The following is a 13630-nucleotide window of genomic DNA, read 5'->3' as shown; positions in this document are numbered from 1 at the left end:
TATATATTATATGTATAAATAGCAACAAATTCGACTGCTTGTAACATTTGAGATTTTTTAAAATCAATATCCAATTGAATATAAATATTAATAGGTAAAATAAAAAATATTAAAAAAAAACACCAATAGTAACACAGACTTTTTGTTAAATGATATCACAACTTAATGTTAAATTAAAAATTTTACAACTAATCAAGTATAAATAAAAAGGTACATATGCAAAACAAATATCTGAAAACTTTGTATGTACTTAAACATTATTAAAGTCCTGATGTAATTAAAACTTTTTTTAATTTTTTGAACTGTTTTATAATTAATTTTCTATCAGATTGAGAAATAGTTAAAGGATTAAGGGTATTATAATACTCTGCATATTAATAGGGCCATAAAATATATATCTATTCTCAATTTCTTGAATATCATTTTTTTGCGGCCACTCAAAAACTTGTAAATTTTTAAACAGAAATTTTATTTTAAACATTTAATTAGTATATTATTGTAAAAAGGTATAAAAAATAATCGTCAATGACGTTCACTAACTTCAAAAATCGAAGATTATCTTATATTACCTCAGATTATCTGAGGTTACTTTAAGAATACTACCTAGAATTATCTACAGATTAATTGATGTTACTCTTACATTACTTAGGATTTCTTATTAGATTACTCAAGATTACCTGAGAACGCTAAAGAGTATTTAGATTTATTAAAAATTATCTTGAATTACTCAAAATTTCGTTTGGATTGTTACTGAATTATCTAACCCTTGTACAAAAATTATCTTAGTGATCAATCCATCGCTTATTTATTAAATAGACAACAATAAGAGATACAATTTACAATTTTTATTAATTATAGTAATTCCCTATAATTATTAAAAATTATCAATTTTAATGCATATTTTCTTATCTTGGAAAAACTTTTCAGTTTCTGCTTTACAAAAAAACTGAAAATTTAATTAAAAAAAAAAGAACTTTTCAATATATCAAATAAATGTTCAAGAAAATGTGAAATATTTATTATGTGATGAAAATATCAACAATACTTGAGAATTTATTTTTAAAAGAAATTTGTAAGATTTTATATATATGTATTATATTTTTAAATTTATATGGAAGATGTAAAAAAAAGACTAAGATATTGAATAATCTGCGAATAGCGCGATTTAAAAAAATTCTAAATCGAGGGGAGTTATTTTTGGTAATATAACCGAATATTTTCGTAATAAAAAGAATTTCAAAAGAATTGCATATCATAATGAATATTTTTCTTTATCATTTATGTTTCGAAATGTCGGAGGTTATAAAGCTCGCTTTTTATTGTCCAACTCGCTTCTCTCTCTCTCTCTCTCTCTCTCTCTCTCTCTCTCTCTCTCTCTCTCTCTCTCATTCTCGTATCATCATCGCGCATTGTATCTCCATGAGACGCAAAAATTCATAAGGAGACGAGAATAATCGATCGATCACTTCCTTTCCATTGCACCTATCTCAACTCTGGTACTCGTAATTTTTTGCACGTTGCACAATATCATCTATAATATATTTATATACCGAAAACTATCATTACAGTGTCAAGAATCTATAATTACCGAGAAACGAGATCACTTATGAATATTAATAGTTTTATGCCTACAAATTCTTTTCAGATCATATATAAATTGAATTTGAAAATTGATTTTGAAAATTTCAGTTGTTTATTGTTGTATTATCTGTGTTCTGCATCGCGAGCAGATTAAAAAATACGAAAAGATTTTTCTCCGTCCTTGTCTAAAAATCTAATTGAAAATTATAATTTATCCTTGATTCTCTTATACGTACAGTTAAATGATTTATATAATAACTGGAACAGGTTGTGACTTTATACAGTTTTAGTATTCTCAGTCAAGTTTTTATAACTCTTTTTCAATCAACAATCTTTATGAAATATAAGGTATTTCACGCGATTAGCATGAGACACAACAAGATTATTGCAGTTTATCTTGTAACAGTTGCATTGTAATTAAATATGATATCGAACAGTAAAAACTGAAATTAACATGCATTATGCGCTTGTAACTCATAAATATCAATGTTGATGTTAAAATATTGCTAAAGTAAAATCTGCTTAAAATCAAATGAGAAAATATCGTTATCTATTTGTATTTACTTAATTCGCAAAATCTTGATAAAGAAAAATCAATTTTCAATTGTCAGCTGAAGCGCCTGGAATTATAGATATGTCTGTATAATACTAATCTCATAAATAAATAGCATTTAATCAATTCAATTCATGAACGACCAATTTTCATTGTTTAGACAATAATAATGTTATGAAGGAAATGATTTTAGCTACTTTTTAAGAAATTAGCTAAACTATCTTTAATAATTTTAATATTAATACAAAATCTTTTAACACTGGAATACATATCGTCCGCTGATGATATCCTGCTAGCTCGAAATTACCAATTTTCTATTTGTTTTTGGTTAATGAAGAGTTATTTAAATATTATTTATATTATTAAAATTATTTCTTTTATATTAACATTTTTATATTCTATTGTATATTTAATATAAAAAAAGAAAAAAATTGAAATGACTCAAAATGGCACCATCGGCAATTTTCGTACATTAAAGAAAGTAAAAACAATTATAGTTTAATAAAATATGATGATGGATTATATGTAATAATAAGATAATCGTACCGACAGCGGGTGCTTTCCTTTTGATTTTGCGGGACCAGACCTCGAAGCAGTCCTCGAGTGCGAGGTTCCAGAACTTGTCGAAGGCGACCACGTATGCTTCCACATGTCCCCTTATGCCGTACGCGTTTCTCGTGTAGACCTTTGGCACAAAAAACGGTTGATTATTTCTTTTAGATCGCGACGAGTCCTCGTATTCCAGGTAAAGACGAGTCCTCGTGTTTGTCGAGGAAAGAGACGACAATCGGCATTTCCTCTTCACTTTCGATCATCATCAATGAATCGTTTGAATCGCGTCACCGAAATACGAAGTAACAAAGTTCAAACGTTACATTGTTAACTCTACATTACTCGTATGAATTTTTTTAATGTAATTATTTGTGTGACACATTTGTTTTGACACTCCAATATCATATGTCAATTTTTATTGTTATACAATATTTGTGATGATTTACAATTAAATAAAGATAATATTCGATTGATATATATCCTTTAGACAAAGTAAATGCAAAATTTTTTTTAAATTGTGTTAAACAATTTGCGCTAAATACGTATGTAATGGATATGTTCCGTTTTTACGCTCACGCGCTGTAAGCATCAGTTCATTCTTGTTGTCTATTACATATTAAATAAGTGATGCTTACAAGTGCTGCAAACGCAAAATGGAATGTACCCAACGTGTGTGAATACAATGTGTATAAGTAGTATTCATTTTACTTAGCAAATATATACCTACGGCAGAAAAATCCTGAACATTCCACGCGAGTAATGAATAAATCTATATCAGTTAGATTAGGATAATGTATCACGTGAAATGAATCTATAAAGTTGAACCTTTTTTTTATCATTGAAGTTTCTTGCGAGGAGTGTTTAATTCGTATTTGACTTTGTGCAAACTGCCATGCGATGCAATTCAGTCAATTCTTTTTTCTTCATATCGCATATGCTCTGCATTCATTACACTTTTGTACGACTAACGAATCACGTAATCTAGAAACAACTAAAAGTGACACTAATTACGATCATAATTATGAATACAATTAGTGTCAATTTTAATTGTTTCTGTCATCATACAATATATAATTATCAGCGCATTTGTAAACCAGTAGCGTTATTTATTTTGAATCCTAATCTCTTTTTTTCCTATTTTATTTCACAATGTTTTGTGAAATAAAATTTCAAAAATTCAAATTTCGATCTTTTTTTAGCCTAAATTGGAACTCACAAAACTCGAATTTCGGTATCGCTGCATATCGTATTTGGAGATAATACATAGAGAGAATGATAATATTCAGCATAATATTTTAATAAGATAAAATTCATTAAAAATACACGCACGCACGCACACGCACGCATTGCGCCTGGTGAGAAAGGTCTGCGAGAAAAAGCGTTGCTTGCCGCATAGATACGGCCACAAGAGACAAGATAGTGGCCTGATACGCGGAAGTGTAGGCAACAAGGCCCCCTTCAATGTCTTTCGTGCTACAGTGCAAACATACGTGCCACAGCCAGCTTTGCCGCAATGAGAACTAATTGCGAGCCTCGGACTTGTGTACGTGTATGTCATCGCAAGTCATTGAGTCGCCAGTGATGTCCGCGAATTAACCAGAATCGATTCTAGGAGTTCTCAAGACCGACCGCCAACGAGGAGTCTGGTCTTCGCCGTTTCAAGGTGACAGAACTCGCGCGCGTCTTAGTCTTTCCGCGTGTTTTCGTTTTTATATGAATGATGATCTAATGGAGTCATTTTACCCATTTGTTCGTATAATCGTGAATTAATTTGACACAGCTTATTTTTCTGTTTTCACTTTGATTAAACGACTATATCTAATCATCAATTGTGGATATGTTGGAAATATGATGTCATTAGAGTTAATCGTTGTTTTAGAATAACGACGATTTTGCGCGTTTGATGTATCAGGATTCTTGACCGTGGATTCAAGGATTTCATTGATCGAGAGATCGCGGCAATGAGATATTGAGGGCGATTCGGTGGCAAGATATGGATTCAATTAGACCGGAAAATTTCGGAAGTGCTCGAGGCTGCGATCTGATCGACTCGATTAAATTCTACATGAATTTTTGTCAAAATCCTTATGCAACGCGAGAAATTCTCTTGCATATTGTTTTTGCCATCTTCAAGCGGCCCTTAAATGTTGAAGATATTATTGTACAATTATTTTGTACAATATAGATCATCTACATTTCTTAATTATCTAAAAATTTAGCTAATACAGATCTGAAAATAATTTTGTTGGCCCGTCAAAATAATTATGTAAGAAAATAATTATGTCTCAATCACGATGAGCAATGCTACAAAAAGTTTCGATATTCTAGCAATCAGTTTGAGTCCTATATAATTATTTTGATGGTTCAACAAAATTATTTTCAGATCTGTATTTATAACGCGATACAAGGTGACTACAGAGTGTAGTTAAATTTTTAGATATTTCAGCAAAACTATCTTTTGTGAGGGGTCGCTTTAACTTTAGTGATTTTGTCATTTTAATTTATTTTTCAAAACAACGTAATTCTACATTATGTTATACACGCAAAACTGTTAGATGTGTAAATTGATTTTTTCTTCACATCAGCAATATACATGGATAATAAATCTCAGAGACGTTCCGAGCTATCCGATTATTCAATCAACATAATCGAACGTCCCTCGCAATTTTTTTCTCAATGCACTTATATTCGCGACGAGATGAGTTTGAATGACTTGATATAAAGAAGAAAAAACCGCGTGCTTTCCTCGGCAATTTGAACGGTCGAAGGTCGAGTGATTGATTCGCTAAGATAAAATCTTCTTTCCGGATGCGTTCGAAGGTCATAGAAGATTAGGATCTGCCGTCGAGGACGATTTGAAAGATAACGCGAGTCTTAAGAAACGCGACGACGATGAAAGTTAATGCATTTAATTTAAGCTTGCGGAAGGAGGTTAATCGGGAACTTCATCCTTCTTGTTGAAGATATCCACTTCCGTTCGGCGGAAGCCCAATTAAATCAATTTGATTTTTATTTTTCATTATTCCATCTCATTGTTCTATTATTAGCCGTCCTTAGTGCGCGGCAGCGATCATTAAGCGCGCCGCGCTGCGAGAAATCATCGCATGCGATTAGATAAGTATGATGATGATTTATCAGCGTGCACATCATGCCGCAATTTTACAACTTTCCACGGGGACGGGCGTTCACTACCGGATTGATTGTACAACGTCTCGAGGACGTTGATTCTATACATAGTATTACAATTATTAGATGACAAGGATAGATCTCTCAGATTGTCATATTTAAAAATTGTTGTTCTTGAAAAATGTTTGGCTCTCAAAATTACAGCTTTGATTATAAGCCCTCCATAAATTAACATAAACATTCTAATGGAAAATAAATTTAAAAAATGATTTTATTGAAAAAAATATTTATTTTATAATAATTTTAGTATTTTATTAGTTCTTTTTTTGCTTATACCTTCTCTTTCAGTTACAAAATGAAATAAATTGAGGATTATTTTATTACATATATTAATCCTTTGCGGACGTCGAACACTGTGCAATATTGCCATAATATTGCCAGTAAAAGTATTGTCTACATAACAAGTATTCTCTTCGTAAAATATTAATCTTATAAAATATAATCATATTTTTATTGTTTTATATGTATAAAGTATTGTATATTTACGACTCTAGCAATTAATTTCAAGGGAAATGAAATAGCAATTGAAAAACTTTTTTTTTAACGTTCCATGAAATTGTGTCTTTCAGAATAAAAGATTTTATATACAATGAGTAATAGTTTCCGAAAGATGTCGTACTCCAAATTGTATCCTCCCGAAAAAATAAAATTGACTGTATGTACTTAAAGTTCAAGGAATAAATTTTAGGGCAGCATTGTGCAGCAGTGCGACCCTGTTCCGACTCTCGTCTTGTGCAGTTGAATCGTTTGTCGTACGACAACATGTCAGGGACGTAAACAGAGATGGCTAGAGCACCCTGTTGGGTCACCATGGTTACTAGTGTTGACCCGAATGTTTTTCTTTCCTCCACGATCGTGTTTCTTCGACGAAGGGTGAGTCTCATCGCCCTTCGAATACTTCCTCGCTAAGGGTTTCGCGTATGTGTCACCCGGTTGCGAAAATGCGTCAGCCATGTATGTGTACACGTAGTGTTAGGGGTGTTAGGGATTGGATGGAAAAGAAATGAAGGGAAAAAACTGTGGAAAAGAAGAGCAGGCGAAGTGCTCCTTTTTAGGATTGCTTCTTTGCTTAGGATGTAAAGGATTAGGAAGAGCGTATTTTACACCCTGGGAAATTGCGATAGAAGAAAATATCTGTTTTGAAAAATATGTGTTTGAAAATGTACATTTTTTTACTAGAAGTGTAAAATAAACGAAAGATTGATGAAATGAGAGTAATTTAAGTCTTTGAATATAATAAATATAATTTTGATGAATTTCTACAACACAACAAGAGAATTATTTTTTAATCTGTGTAAAATTTCTAGAATCTAAAAAATCTATATAATTTAAAATCATCTTTATTTAATGAAAATTCGCGCTTTTTATTGAAAAAAAAATCGCCTGAGAGTTTTACAAAATATATAAAATATCAATAATTAGGGAAAAAAATTAATCGATGACCTACCCTAACTCGGATTTTATTCTCCATGCATCCATGAAGCATTCCTAACGGGCCGAGGATCTTTTGCATTTTCGAGAGTACATCCTTTTGTTCACGTCTTCTTCTAGACACTGGTTCTGTAATAGTAAATTGTACTTTTAAACATTAATATCAAAATCATCAACATAAAAATCTGAAAAAATATTACTTAAAATCAATTTAATTACGTGTTGATTGATTAAAAAAACTTTTACATTTATTTTTAAATTAAACGAAAGTTTGGAACTTAAAACTTCAGAATTCCTTTAGATTTTAAATCGATTGTACCAATTTTGTAAACAAAAACAATACATCGAAATGTTCAAAAAGATCTATCTATGATACAATTTAATGAAATTTGATTCATGAATGTAACTTGATGATCGTAGATAAAGCTCATTGAAATAATTTATGATCAAAACGGGAATTTTCTTTAAATTGTCGTCGAAATATCGAACTTCAAAATCATTTTATGATGTCGGTGTTTAATTACTTATTATTTACGTCAAATGATTTTATCATTTGTAAAATAAAAGTAAAAAGAAAGTGTATTACTTTATTCGATACATGCATAATTCTTGTTAATTGCTCAATATTGAATATCATAAATACGTATTAATAATCAAGAAAAATTTCCTCAATAACAGATAATAACTTCACGGAAAGTTTCTTCATAAAAATAATAATTTCTGTACTACAAAGATACGTTAGACAATATCTAGAGAGACTATTTAGAGTAAAATATAATTAAAAGTTAAAAATACTGAAATAAAATATGTTGCCTTTTAACTTTTATATCATGAATAATGAGAAGTATATCATAATAATAATAATAAGAAAAATAATAACCGTAACAAGACACTATGTTATACTATAATATTAATTTACTATACACTTGAATAATATCGGAGTATCGGAAATAGTCTCGAGACAGGCAGATTGCGGCGATGGATTTTTATGAGCCGCCGTAACACCGCGCTAATAAGAATTTATGCGGCTCTCTTGTGTCTCGCAGACTCGCTCGACAAATCATCGTTCATCCTTACGCGCGAAGAACGAAAAGTCGATAACATCGAGCGCGCGTCGTTCGAGCCTCCTCCAGCTTTTGCTCCTTTTTTTCCCGCCGACTACGAGACACCTTTTGCGACCGAGAGAGAGAGAGCTTCATTAACCTCCATCGTCATTCTCGTATACGCCTTATGCACAGTAAACTTTTTTTTTCGTTGAAATAAATCAATCGGATCTACGATAAAAGCGTAATGTGTAACGCAAAGGAAGAAACTCAAGAAACACAACTTCGTTTGACATTTAGTACGTAATTTAGCGTTGTAAATCGAAAACCACAGTTGATTAAGTTAAATTAAGAAGTCGCTTGTTTTAATTTCTTATTAGAAAGTTTTTGTAATATCCATTTATTCCAGATACGATGAACGTCAGGTTATCTTCTTCTTAATAACTAATTAAGAAAAGAATAATGTGACTTCACTGTATCCGGATTCACGTTATTGCAAAAACTTCCTAATGTATAAAAATTATATATCGCTCCCTTATTTTAAAGATGTGGTATAACTAAACAAAATTAAGTTTCCTAGAAAAGAGGAAAAACTATTTTTCAACTTGATAGAATTATTGGCTAATCATATAATATTAACAAAAAGAATTCTTAATCTGATCAAATATTATTTTTGTCATTTTCATTCCAACTCTTAAAAAATCATTTTTTTAAATTGATACAATTTTAACAATTTCTTCAAAAATCCTTTTTGAATATTTTTAACGATTTTTTATAAAATTAAATTAATTCACTTTTGATGATTGATAAGGTAATATTTATTTAACTCATTTATATGATAATGACTCGAAAATCATGTTTTTTGAATTATCTCATTTTTTAAATAAGAGAATGGCATAACATAAATCCTTTCATATTAAATACTGGATATTGATACACTAAGAAAAAAACTTTATGTCTTCTATAAAACTGTTTAGTTTAGGCATTTTTTAACATCAAATATTTCAGTTTCTTCGATAATAGTAACAAAAATATTCATTTATACCAATTAAACAATTAAACAATTAAACAATTAAACAATTAAACAGTTTAGTTAATATGAACAATTTTTATTATTTTTATTATTTAAAAAATTGAAAAGTGTATTGAACAAAAGCAATTAATTTTTTATTATATAAACAAAATATTTGATTATTATTAAAAAATGCTAGTTTTATTGAAGGCACTAAATGTATAGTCCTTGCTTTTGCTCAATATCATATAAATATCGAGACAGATTATCGCTTATTTTTCGATCAATATTAAATAAAGCTTTCTTTGAAATAATCTACTTCATCAATTTCATCGAGTAGAAAAAAAATGGATATTTTATTCCCAATAAAACACCTCCGTAAATACACTTTTTTTGGATGGTATGGGCGAAAAAAAAAATGATTTAAAATTTCTTGAAAATATCTGTTTCCGAATCTCTTCTTTATATATAAGTATAAAAGTTTTTTTTAGCGATTTACGGATCAGGAGAGACTTGAGATGCGATAGACTCGACCCTGGTGGACGATCGCACGCGGAAAGAGGAACGCGGAGCTGTAGAGTTACGTAAAGTCACGGGGCTGTGCGGTGCGGCGAGTGCACCTATTTTCTCCGTGTGCGCGCGCCCGACGCTCGCATATGAGCGTGCGAACGGTGCAGCAGCAGCGCCAGCAGCGAGCGCGATGCGTCGAACGAGAGCTGCGGGTGCGCGCGCGCTCGCGAGATCGACGGTGCCAATTGGCTTTCTCCGATAACTTTCATCCATCTAAAGAGGCTCGCTTGCGGCCGCTCGCTCTGCTTCTTTTCCACCTTTCTTTGTTCCTTTCGATGTGCACTTTCACTATCGCGCGATCCACTATTGCCACTATTGCGCCGAGGCGGCCTAGCATCGCGACGTCGATCGAGGACGAGAAGGATCGGCGACAACACGATCCGCGTGTGGTCGTCCTGGTTTCGTACGTTCACCCGTAATTAAATCGCGAGGATTGTACGTTGTATCTTTTTTTGTAGATATAACAATTAATATAGGAAATTGCCTTTTTTAAAAAATCAAACACATACATTCTTAAATTCATAATGTCAATTATACTCAATTTGAATTATAATAATTTGAGTTATAATAATTTTTATGGATCGTCACTGCTTCTATGAATATGATAATTTAATTGAAACAATGGAGTTAAATTTACAGCACACGATGGCCATTTTTTCCTTCTGGATTGTTTGCATTTTTGTAAACTATTAGAATTGTATCACACAGAACAGTAGTAATTTATGTATTTAAATGCAAGCGATCCGACGAGAAAAATGCATTGTGTGCTATAAGCTTTAAATAACTTAACTCAAGAAAATGTAAATATATTAAATTTGACTTAAAAAAATTTAGTTTATTATTTATAATACTAAAGTGCATACATTAATATGTATGTTATTTTAGAACTAATCGTAGAAATAGATAGATTTATATTTTAATACACATGGAAGTTAAAATAACAAAATGTTATTTCTTTAACTCAAGAGAGATTAGGTTACTATTGCTTCTTTAGTATCTAATAGTGTATAAACGCAAATATTTCAAAATATTGAGATAAAATCAGGTAGTCGATTGAGTATCTTAAAATGAGGTGAAAATAACAAAAGTGAACAAATTCACTAGATATTGATCAATTAAATTGTGAATATTCTAGTAAATTTGCTCGCTTTTGTAATTCTCACTTCATTTCGACATACACAATCGACTCCCTGGGTGCAACGGATACTTTGGTGCCATTCTATAATATATCGTTTTGTCCCTTATTTTTATCACTTTGTACTTATCACATTAAATATTGTGAAAAATATACCATATAAAAATGAACATACTATGACACATTTTTTTAAAAACAAAGTAAGAAGAGGGCTGAGTAAAATAGACATTTTTGTAAAATTCAAAATTATATTAATATAATTACTTTTTTTTAATCAAAACGTCAGACACCAAGAAATATAATAGTAACAAGCAAATGTATGTATCTTTATTAATAATAAATAAAAAAGTTGTAGCATAGAGCCAAGTAAAAGAAATCTCGAGTATGCCACACTAGGAATGACACCGAAAAATAATGTATCTACACTGCACACACTGAATTCGCGTTCTACAAAAGAGTTTCTCAGAGTATCTTCTAATAGCAGAAGAAAAGCATAGCTTCTCAAAAATTATTTTTAAACAAGAAACGTTCCAAAACATTGCTGAAATGTTTCTTGCTTAATGGGTTATAACCTAATGAGAAAAAAACGTTTTATTTAATTTAATTTTAATGGATAAATCAAGCTCGTCATGGGAAAAAAATGTATAGGAGGAGCGAGGAGGAAGGATATGGAGAGAATCGAGAAAAAGCACATGCCGCGGAATAAGTCCACCTCCGACCTTCCGGCCGTTTTTCCTCTCGCGAGCTTCTTCGTTTCTCGTTCTGATCTTCCTTCCTTCGTGCACGTATGTGTGTGCAGGAGATAGCGCAGCCCAAGTGTGCAGAGCGTTCACGTTTGCGTGAACCGCGTTGCAGGGAACCGTTAGGATCGCAACCGCGCGCGCGGCCGCGAGGGGAGAAACGCGAAACGGTGACTTTATCGTCCCTTCTCTGGGCAGGGTGAGCCATGGAGGTGTCCGTCGTTCCGTACCTCGGCTTGCACGTTCGTTAACCCCTTAAGGCGGCATGATACTCGGGCTAGCGTATATATAGGGTGTTCGATAATAGACATGTTCGTTAGATTATCAAGCTGATTGTTATATCTAGCTGATTGTTGAGGAAATGACGAAATGGTGTTTTTTGAAAAGATACATCGTTTATTCGCTACAATAATGACATAATTAAAAAATTATCATTTTTCGATTGTTTGTGAAAAAAAAAAGAACGGAAACAAAGAAAAAAGAAAAAAAAATATATATATATATATTAAAAGGGGTTTAAAAAGCATAATTTTATTCCTTTATAATCAATTATCATATCAAAATTACATTTTAAAATTAATAATAAAATTTTAATGATTTAAAACATTCACATTTATTTTCTGGAAAGCTTTCTTGTTTTTTAAGTTGAGTCGTTGTTATAGTAAATGAGCGATATATTATAGATGCGATTTGAAACAAGAAGATTTCAGGAAAAATTGAAAGCTTCAGAGGTGCAAATGAATAATGAAAGCTTTGGCGTTTACTGTTTATTTTAAATAGACATTGCTTTATCTCTCTTTCAGAATTATCATATGCTTATTCCAATATTAATTTTTCCTAAATTTGCCAAATTATTTGTTTGATTCTTGTTAAAAAACGAGGCTTAATTTATCAGCAATTCATTTTTTTTGTCATGGCGTGGAATTGAAACCTTGATGCATAATTTGATGAGTAATTAACTGTTCAATATTAGTGCGGTTATGTCATCATCATAAAATATGAACTGTATGATTCTTGTAAATATTATTTTGAGGTGACGAAGGATAATAATACGCATACATATTTTGATCGCATTATTTAAATTATTTTAATATATTGAAATTCGAAGATCATATTCGTCGCGAATTATCGTGGAGTGAAAAATATTGCAAAGTCATCGCTTAGATTATATGTATATGAAGACATTGGCTTTAGCATGCATCATAATATCGATTTTGAAAGAAGACCTTCGAACGTATTATTTTTCAAAGACAATGATCTGCCGCTTTCAATATTGTTATTATAATTTATGCAAAGTTTGCGCAAAAAACTTCGTTATCGCAATAAACGAAGCCAAGTGTTCTTCAAGTGTAATCATTATGAAATATCAACGATTAATATTTTGACTTTAATAATTTGCAACAAATATTAACGAAATTCTTCCTATTTGTATTTAATATTATGATATTTGGAAAAGATATGTCTGTTATCAGCATATAAATTGCATAAACATACATTTGATACATTGTTTTAGCAATCCTTTTCATAGTTTGTAATCACAATATGCAATTCACCTTCAAGTCGAACGAAATATTTTGTGAGTGATAATTACAAGTTTATAAGATTATGAAAATCAGAAAAAAAATTAAAACTATTAAAAAACTGACAATAACTAATAACATTTAAAATTCCTCATTGAGCTAGATACTAAGGAGATTAAAAATTTATTCAATCTGCAGAGTATTATAAATTTTTAAATGTAATTATATGTATGCATACATGTATGTATCTATAATAGTAATTATTGATATATGCACACACACACACACACACACACACACACACACA

At 31.0% G+C, this 13630-nt stretch overlaps 2 protein-coding genes across 7 annotated transcripts in view; one reads left to right on the top strand and one right to left on the bottom strand.

Annotated features, from left to right (window-relative positions):
• LOC108687614 (ecdysone-induced protein 74EF) overlaps positions 1-13630 on the top strand; it is a 289947-nt gene that overhangs the window by 72396 nt on the left and 203921 nt on the right. The gene's annotated exons all lie outside the window — the stretch shown is intronic.
• Positions 1-13630, bottom strand: part of LOC108687615 (U7 snRNA-associated Sm-like protein LSm11) — a 41038-nt gene that overhangs the window by 9768 nt on the left and 17640 nt on the right. The window contains exons 3-4 of the mRNA XM_018193478.1: positions 7320-7432; positions 2681-2819 (exon numbers count right to left, since the gene is read on the bottom strand). Coding sequence (XP_018048967.1) covers positions 2681-2819; positions 7320-7432 — 252 coding nt within the window. The remainder of the gene's footprint in view (positions 1-2680; positions 2820-7319; positions 7433-13630) is intronic.

This window comes from Atta colombica, unplaced genomic scaffold, assembly GCF_001594045.1.
Source record: "Atta colombica isolate Treedump-2 unplaced genomic scaffold, Acol1.0 scaffold21, whole genome shotgun sequence".
NCBI classification, from domain to species: Eukaryota; Metazoa; Arthropoda; class Insecta; order Hymenoptera; family Formicidae; genus Atta; species Atta colombica.
This window is presented reverse-complemented; position numbering and strand designations above follow the sequence as displayed.